Here is a 9,036-nt window from a genome sequence, read left to right as displayed (position 1 = left end):
CACAAAGAAATATAATACGACCACACAGAGATATAATACGACCAAAGAGATATAATGCGACCACAGAGATATAATACAACCAAAGAGATATAATACAACCAAAGAGATATAATACAACCACAAAGAGATATAATATGACCACAGAGATATAATGCGACCACAGAGAGATTGCAAACTAACAGATGTGATATTCCAGCAGCTCCTGTGTTCTGCTCTGTAAAAGACAAGACACTACGACTTTTATTCACAGTTAATTATTTTTTTTCTAAAGAGGCTTGAAAAAACAAAAGGCAGTAAAGGTCAGTTTCTTATTGTAAAGATAGAAAAACATTCTATATAATTTCTGTAGGAAATTAAACATGATTTTTTAACATACTACAGATTTGCACAGGATGTCAGTTTTTTGTGTTTATCTTCTGAGACCAAACCTCACATGGGATAAGTAAAATAAAATAAAAAGGATATTCTCACAAATAGATTTAAATGGAGACATTTGTACCCTGATAATAATTCAGGCCGTTCGTCGTCCTGTTAAACCTACAAGGACAGACCAGATGTGGTGAATTATTAATGAAACAAGATCTCTGATTTCCTTCAAGATCAGTTCAAAGACCTCAAGGAGAAAAAAACCCTCCTCATCAGTGAGTCTAAAGTCTGAACACTAACTGCTCACTCTGACATTTTACAGACTGTTTTTCCTCCTCAAGCAGAGAAGATTTCAAGAAAGGTTTGAGGAAAGGAAGAAAGTAAGAGGACAGTAAGGATGAGGGGGGGGATTTCCAGGAGTGTTTCCTCCGGGCATCCAGCCAACCTGCAGGAGCCCCTGGGTTCATCTCCACCATTAAAACTCCATTTTAAAATCTCAAGGTTCTGCTTAATAGCAGCCGGCCTCGTACATCACTTCTGCCACACACTCACAAAACCTCATATCGCTACACACCGGCTGGCTGTCTCCAACAGGAAGTCAGATTTTCAGATTAAAGGCAGTTATTTTGGGATCTGACCAGTAACTTGTGTGTTGTGTCACCTTGTCCAGTACTTACCTCTGTGTAGAAGATATTTCCAGACTCTGTCCACCTGGATCCACTTCAGTAAAATCATGTGTAAACAATGTGTTCTGTGAGATCTTAAAACTTGACTGATTCGTTACAAAGCAGGACGTTTCATTTCACTTCTGCACTGTAAAATGTGATCTGTTATTTTAAATCATGTGATGCAGGTGTCCACACTTTTCTAAGAGACTTTGAGAAGATAACTGTGAAGTTGGTTGGTTTGTTCTTTCCTCTGTAGTTTTTCCTGGTTTTGAAAAAAGGACCCGAACAGAGGCCCAGGCTGTCTTTCTATGTGCCTGAGTGGAACACACAGGTGTGGTCAAACATACCTGTCCTGTGTCTGATTAAGAGTCAGCTCCAGGTTTCTAATGTCATGTGTTGTGTTGTATTTCTAATGTGCTCTTTGAACAGCACTCCTCATATTACAGATACATAGATTTTAATTGTGTCATGGTTTAGACAGGTGCTCTGAGTATCAACAACACAAGTGCTTTAGATTAAACAAAAAAGGCTTAAAGAAAAGATATAAAATGAAATATAAAGTAAAATAAAACACAGGACAAAAAAGAAGTTAAAACTGAATTTTTAAAAAGTTAAATAAAAATAGAGATGAATACACTGTCCTAAATTTAATTTCATTAAAAGTAGCAGCAAATAGAAAAGTCTTCAGACCTGATTTAAAACTGAACACTGCTTCTTCAGGTTTAGTCTGGACTCTGGAGGATGGTAAGTAGACTGGTTCAGGATGAAGCATCAGATCAGGAATAAACCAACAGGAGCATTTTAAAATCAGTTCTATGACAAACAGGAAACCAGCGTAAAGACCTGAGAACTGGACTGATGTGGTCTCTAGAACCTGATAAAGCATCTTGTATTCACTCTTTGTACACACTGTACTTCACTTTGGGAGTACTTGCACTTAGTTTCACTACTTCTCATAGTTTTCCTTCGTTGTGGTTCTGATTCTTTGTGTTTAGGAAATGACTTCTACAAATATTGTTTTTGCGTCAGCAGCAAATAACTGACTGTTTACTGTGTGTATGTGTGTGTGGTTGTATGTAGGTGTTACACAGTCAGCAGTGTGTGTTGAACTGTTACCATTAAAACACACAGTCAGGACTGACACAACAATAATTTCTACAACTGCTGCACAAAGACAGGAGCTAGAATATTCACCTTTATTTATAATGTCAATCTAACTTTACAGGTTCAACTCTAAAGTGCTGCCTGTGTTGTTGTTCCAGTCAGGTTTGAAGTGGATCTTAAATCACAATGTTGATTTAAGATGTTTTAAAGGTGCTATGTGTAAATTTTTGCTATCGCTACGTAGCTGATGTTAGCATTAACAGCTGTTTACTTATCAATCTATGAGAAATGTTTTGAGTTCAGTGTCAATTTTCATTTCATTACTCACCAGGAGCTGCCTCCAGAGGTGGCAAGCAACATCAAGGTTTTGCTTCTACTTCTGTCACCTATTTTCTCCTACTGAAGTTAGCATGCTAACCAGGTAGCCCCATCACATAATAGCACTTTGTGATAGTGAGTCACTGCAGTCTGTCCTCCAACATGAGAGGATGAAGAAGCAGCTCTGCCCAGAGAATGTAGTTTAACTTCTTGTCTTATAAATGCAACAATGGCTGAAGTAAACAGCTGCTAATGCTAACAGCTATGTAGCAATAGCAAAAAAGTGTTGGAATCCAGGCCCAGCAAGTTCCAGAGTAACACTGAACTGTACATCAGTTAAAAAGACTAGAAGTCATTAAAAACCAGTGTTCATCTCTCATATCCAGGAAACTGACACAAATATCAAGATAGAATATCAAGCACTAATATATGCCACTGAGTCATAGTTGCGTTTAGAAATGTTTTATTGGTGTATGTGTCAATTTATAGCAGATTATAAAACACTGTGAAGCCAACAAGCATGAAGACAGAGGCAACAGGAAGCAACTTTACTGTGATCTTCAAACATCTACAACAGAAAGTCTTTCAGATCTAAAACTGCAGCAGCTGTGGAGAACAAAAAAATTACAAGTATAAATACATAAATACACAAATAAATTCATTTTACTAATGAAAAAGATTATTTCTGTATTTCTACATTTGTTTTTTGTATTTATGTGTAGGTATGTCAATTAGGGATTGGTCACCTGGGCGAACCAGACAGAAGCAAATGATTCCTATCAAACTAGCCAGCCAACCTTGGTAGAGTGGAGCTAAACATTCTTCCATATGAAACTGAAGGCAGTCATCGGGTAAGCTGTTCTCGAAATCTTCCACTGAAGATCTTAAATCACATCAATTTATTTGTCATTTATTATTTTAATTGTTTATTTGTTTATCTCTCTATGATTTTGTCATTTTTTTGTCCTCCACAGCAGCGACTCATCAGGTGAAAACTTAAAGCAAGGAGTTGTCATAAGCACCATGGGCCTCCTGAGCTGACCTCCCTGAACCCCAGTGGTCCTCTGGCTCCTCCCTCTTGTATCCCATGATGCCCTGGTAGTCTGGCGAGGCGACATAATTCTCACACAGTGACCCCTGCAGGCTGGGAGCACACACTGCAGACAGCTTGACAAACAGCGACCCATGTTTCAGCTTGAACGTCTTGTGGACATTGCGACCCATCGTGGGGATGACGGACACCTTCCCCAGCAGGTCATCATCCCAAACGTTGTCCCGGTCCCAAACCTCAAAAATGACAGGTCTGTGGAGAAAACACATGAACATATGTTCAATTGGCTTTGAGGTACTGAAACGTGACCGAGGACCCAACCCAAGTTGAGTTGTTAGGTTCAAATTCTACCAATCAGGTTGGATCTCAGGTCTCAGTCATGCCTCTGTCTGTCAGACCTGTACCAGAATGATACCGTGTACTCTGATCTGACATTTTAGATGAGAGAAGTTCAGATTTAATCAGTACAGACTGGATCCACTCACACTCTGTGCCGTAGGTTGACGGTTTGAAACCGGACAAGATAGTTCCACCTGGGGAAGTCGTCGTTCCAGATCACCGGCGTCGTCGCACTTTGTCCACCGTAGAAAACTTTAACGTATCCATCCGTCTTGGAGAAGTAGTCGCCCCACAGCCCCTGGGCTTGGACCACCGTCACGTTCAGCCGGGCCACACCAGGCTCGGCGGGGCAGCAATTAGAGTCGACCATGTGGTGTCCTTTGCACTGACACGCGCAGTTTTGGTTCTGGTTGCCGATTTTGCAGCTGGGGGAGCAGTGAAGCGCTTTGGCACTTTTGCGGATATAGTCGCTGATAGCGTCTCGTAGGCTGGACTTGAGAATGGGGTTATCTGACACCTTACAGAGGGGAAACAAAGAGTTTATTATGAGTGAGGAAGGTCTCTGTCTGTCTGTAGACCTGCTTATGTCTGTGTAGGTTCTCGTTCATCCAGGTCATGGTCGCCTTAAGTGTGAGTCGAAGGCAACTGGACTTCTTTTCTGTCTTTGAAAATGTTTCACCTCTCATCCAAAAGGCTTCATCAGTTCTAAAGTCTGGTAAGGGAGTGCCAGGTGTTTAACCTTTGGTGGGTGTTATTACATTGGAGGTGGAGAGTTGTTGGCTGATAGTGACTTAAGCCACCACATCTGTTTGACGTTGGTCATTCCAGGTGGACAAAGAGTACTCCTGTGGTCCTATGACATGATGATAGGGTCAACAACTCTCAGGATCACCTCCAATGTAACCTCCACCAAAGGCTGTCTTAAGTGCCAAAGTTAAAGGCAACTGGACTTCTTTTTGGTTTCTTGAAGACTTCTCATCTGAAAGGCTTCCTCAGTTAATTGCCCTACCCTGAACATCAATGGGGGTGTTCCTAACAACTCACATAACAACAGGGTGGATCAACGACTTTCAGGACCACTTCCAGGAGGTTAAATACCAGGGAAACTCCAACCAGCCTCTAGAACTGATTAAGCACTTAAGCCTAGACCTGCTTAGGACCTCTCAACATAAAGTGCTACTCACCAGCAAGTGCAGGGGGCTAATCTGGTAGGACACCACACCTGGGACCCTACTCAGGGAATGGAGCCATTTCTTGTATCCTGCGGCTCCGTTGGGGTTGAACAGGATGTCTCCCACATTGCCGTCTCCACCCAGAACCTCAGTGGTCCGGTCAGGAAAAGGCCTGGCTGAAGGTTGCACCAGTTTTAAGGCTTTTGCTCTTTTTGTGGCAGAACTCTGAGCTGGCTTTGGCAGTGACGCCCTTTATGGTCGCACTGGCCTCGACGGACAGACAGTTGCTTACGGTGCGGACGGACAGCTTGCTCATGGCGGCCTCGCAGGTCCGGATGGCTGTCATGGAGTGCACTCGTCCCCCGAGGTGAACCCTACGGATGAAGTGGGTCCCGTAGATGGAGATGAAGTGTTGAAAGGCGGAGGTGTTCTTGTGGTGGTATGTGGAGGGAAGGTTCTTCAGGGAGACCTTGAACTCTTTGCTCAGCGGAGGGCGGGAGTGAAGACGGAAGCTGAAAACAAAGGAACATGGAGAGTCACTTTCTGACGTCCACCTTCAGACTGTTTATAACCTGAGCTTCTTCTCATCACTCACGTGTAGTACTTGCAGTTGAAGTTGTGGGTGGTGAAGGAGAACTTGTCTTTCCTGCTGTGGCTCTCTGCAAACTGTGATGAGACGGAGTGTGATCCTCCAACTGCAAACCCACCCAGTCCAGCAATACTGAGGCCCACCTGAGTGACATCACAACAGGTACAATAAACAGAAACACAATACTGTGTAGTACTTTTACTTCAGTAAAGTATCTGATTACTTCTTCCACCACTGAAAGTCACACAGTAACACAGACACACTAACAGATGGAGGCAGTGGTATTCCAGCAGCTCCTGGTTAAATCCCTGTTTTTGTCAATGGAGTCTGGTAGAGATATACAGAGATGTTTCTGGTTAAATGAGAAGGGTCTTACACTTTAATAAAAAGTTCTGTCTCTGTAGGAATCCTGGGCTGCTGAGTCCGATTCTTTCTATTAAAACTAAATTATGAATAAAAACACCTCCAACCTTCCAGCTGGTTCCAAGAGATGAACTCATCTCTTTCATCACCGACTGACTCGACTCAAAGACCTTACTGCTCAGGCTGCGCCGGCACTGCACCTGAGGTCAGAGAGGATGCTGGGTAATAACTGCAAAACTCATTCAAAACTCATTAAGATAAAGTGGTGTTTTTTCTCTCTGACCTTGATCCTCCAGTCCAGAACCGACACCGGGAGTTTCTGGGTCTGTTTTAGGGGGAAACACAGGAAACAGTTCATCCTCAGAGCAGAGTGAGGGTCTCCTTTACCTGTGTCTGACTGAACACCTGTTGTACCTGGTTGAGGAGGTGGTTGAAGCACACGGTGCAGTTCCCCTGAGCTCCTCCGACCATGAAGCTCTTGACGTCGACCACACTGGCTCCGCTGGTCTGCATCTTCACCACGTCAAAACCCTCGCCAGCCAGATTGTGACCGGGTACAAAGGGAAGAAGCTGACACTCGGTGAAGGAGCTGGTATGACAACCCAGAGAGGGAGGGAGGAGGGGGAGGAGGAGGAGGAGGAGAGGGGAGGAGGAGAGCATCGTGGAACTGAAAGGAAAGAGATAAAGACACAGGATTCATTCGTATTTCTTTACCTTCACTTGCACAAATCATTAGGAAATCACTTAAAATCTTTATGTCTTCAGTTAAAATTACAAGATAAAAATTCTAATTCAATTCAAATTAAGAATTCAAATTTTGATTCATACTATTTTGTGTCTCATAAATGTGAATTTCTATCTTCTGATTTTGACGTAGTCATTGTTTTCTGATCGATAAAAAAGGTTGAAACAAAATTAGTCAAACATTTAATATTTATATTTTATATTTTCCATATTTCTGGGACTGATTGGAACAAAAATCACTGGAGTAGTGATCCTGTTTGTTTCACCAGAAACATCTCTATATATCAGTACCAGACTCCATTGACAAAAACGGGAATTTAAGGAGTCTAATTCTCATACTTTAAGGCTCAAAAGAACTAAATCACCTGAAGTTCAGTATCTAAAATGTCAGAAATACACAGTAAATGTTCTTATCACCAATACTACAGAGCTGAAATAATGAGTTAATTGATTAATTGATAAAAACTAATAACTGGTTACGTGTTTTTTAAACAAAACTGAGAAAAATTCTCTGGTAGCAGCTTCTTAAATGTTTTCTTTGATAATAAAATTAAACATTTTGGTAGTTTTGACTGTTGCTCAAACAAATTAAGACGTTTGGGTTTAACTGAACAATCAACCGCTTGTTAAAGAAATAACTGTCTGATGTACTGATAACTCACGTCTGTCAGATCTGCACCAAACTGTACAAACTGCACCAAGAAAAGACTTTTTACATCAAGATCCAAACATTACTTTCTGAGAAATTGATAATGAGTGTGGAAGCTTTGTTAACATGTTAAGAGGAAGTTCTCCTACCTTCAGACAGGTGATGGTGACAGGTGATGTCGTCTGGACGAACCGACGAGGACGGAGGTTCACAGGAAAATGATGATAAGCCCTGAACAGCAGCAAAGTCTGATGTGTGAGAAGCAGCTCTGTGGTTTGTTTTAAAAACACTTAGTAAGACATGAGTCTGTCTCAGTGTGTGATCACACCTCCAGCTGTAGTTTCCTCCCTCCTCCCTTCCTGGGTAGGATTCCTCCAGAGACAGAGCATTTTATTAAAGAGTCAGGTCCTTTAGTCAGTTACTTTACTGAAGTAAAAGTACCACACAGTAACACAGACACACTAACAGATGGAGGCAGTGGTATTCCAGCAGCTCCTGTTAAATCCCTGTTTTTGTCAATGGAGTCTGGAAGGTAGTTGTTGGGGTTAAAGTCAGTCAGTCAATCATACAGTTAATGTGTGTGTGTGTGTGTGTGTGTGTGTGTGTGTGTGTCCTCAGACTGAGCAGTAAAGTTGCAGTAGCAGTGGCACAGTCTTCATGACTGACCCGACAACCTCTGTAGTCTCAAATAGACACGTAAGACACGTAAAAGCTTTAAACATCAGGAGTGGGGGATTTACTGACCCATTTTATGTCGGAGAATAAAACCTGAAAATGTCTTGAGCTTGTGTTAAAACCACAGACCTTATTTCAGACATTTAACCAGAAACACACTGACTTTGGGACGAGGGAACAGGAAGTGCTAACATGCTAACATGCTAACTCACTTCCTGGTTCTAGGATCAGACCTGTAGCTCTCATGGTCCAAATCCACTCCACCTGCTGTATTTAGTCTCTGCAGCAACTGTAGTGATTCCTCAGCATCCTGTCAGCACACACACACACACACACACACACACACACACACTCTGCTGACCACACGTGTCTCGACAAACTCATCATTAAAGGAAACAGTTTCACCTCAACAACAATAAATCTCTTTCTTCTCTCTCAGCTTGTTTTTACTGATTCAGAGTTGATCACAGTTTTAAAGGTTTAAACAATAAAAAATATTTTTGATTCATTTAAAGAAAAAAGAGTAAAAGTTCAAACTTTATTCCCAATGAGGGGAAGTCAAAAATACCGATAAGTAATTTAAAAATACTACAAATACTACATCTTCAGTATAAAACTTTAAAAACTGTAGAATAACCAGACACAAACAGGAAGTGCTGTTTCATTCAATCAATCATTTCTAAGAAAATACAATGAAAAAGAAAAAATCTAATATACTGCATATAATGTAATGAATGAAAAAACACTTGCAAAGAATTTTTTAAAAATAAATAATAAATATATCAGTTACTGCCCCGCAACCCTTAACGGATAAGTGGTATAGATAATGGATGGACGATATTAATTGCTACCTTTAAATAAATATTAATATATGTATATTTATATATAAGAAATAACAAGTAGTATAATATTAAAAAATATAAGAACAAATTAACATGAAAATCATATTTTAATACAATAAATATAAATAAAACATAAATAAATAATAAAATAGTTTT

The 9,036-nt window shown here is 40.8% G+C and overlaps 1 protein-coding gene across 1 annotated transcript; it reads right to left on the bottom strand.

The window, feature by feature from the left end:
• Positions 1 to 2,902: 2,902 nt before the first annotated feature.
• Positions 2,903 to 7,838, bottom strand: prf1.3 (perforin 1.3). The gene is given in 9 exon segments (XM_018688116.2): positions 2,903 to 3,759; positions 3,993 to 4,363; positions 5,031 to 5,180; positions 5,182 to 5,530; positions 5,614 to 5,750; positions 6,078 to 6,170; positions 6,254 to 6,295; positions 6,385 to 6,637; positions 7,513 to 7,838. Coding segments are annotated over 8 exon segments (1,695 nt in total). The 5' UTR covers positions 6,631 to 6,637; positions 7,513 to 7,838; the 3' UTR covers positions 2,903 to 3,452.
• Between the last annotated feature and the right edge of the window lie 1,198 nt (positions 7,839 to 9,036).

This window comes from Lates calcarifer, linkage group LG11 (genome assembly GCF_001640805.2).
Source record: "Lates calcarifer isolate ASB-BC8 linkage group LG11, TLL_Latcal_v3, whole genome shotgun sequence".
NCBI lineage: Eukaryota > Metazoa > Chordata > Actinopteri > Centropomidae > Lates > Lates calcarifer.
This window is presented reverse-complemented; position numbering and strand designations above follow the sequence as displayed.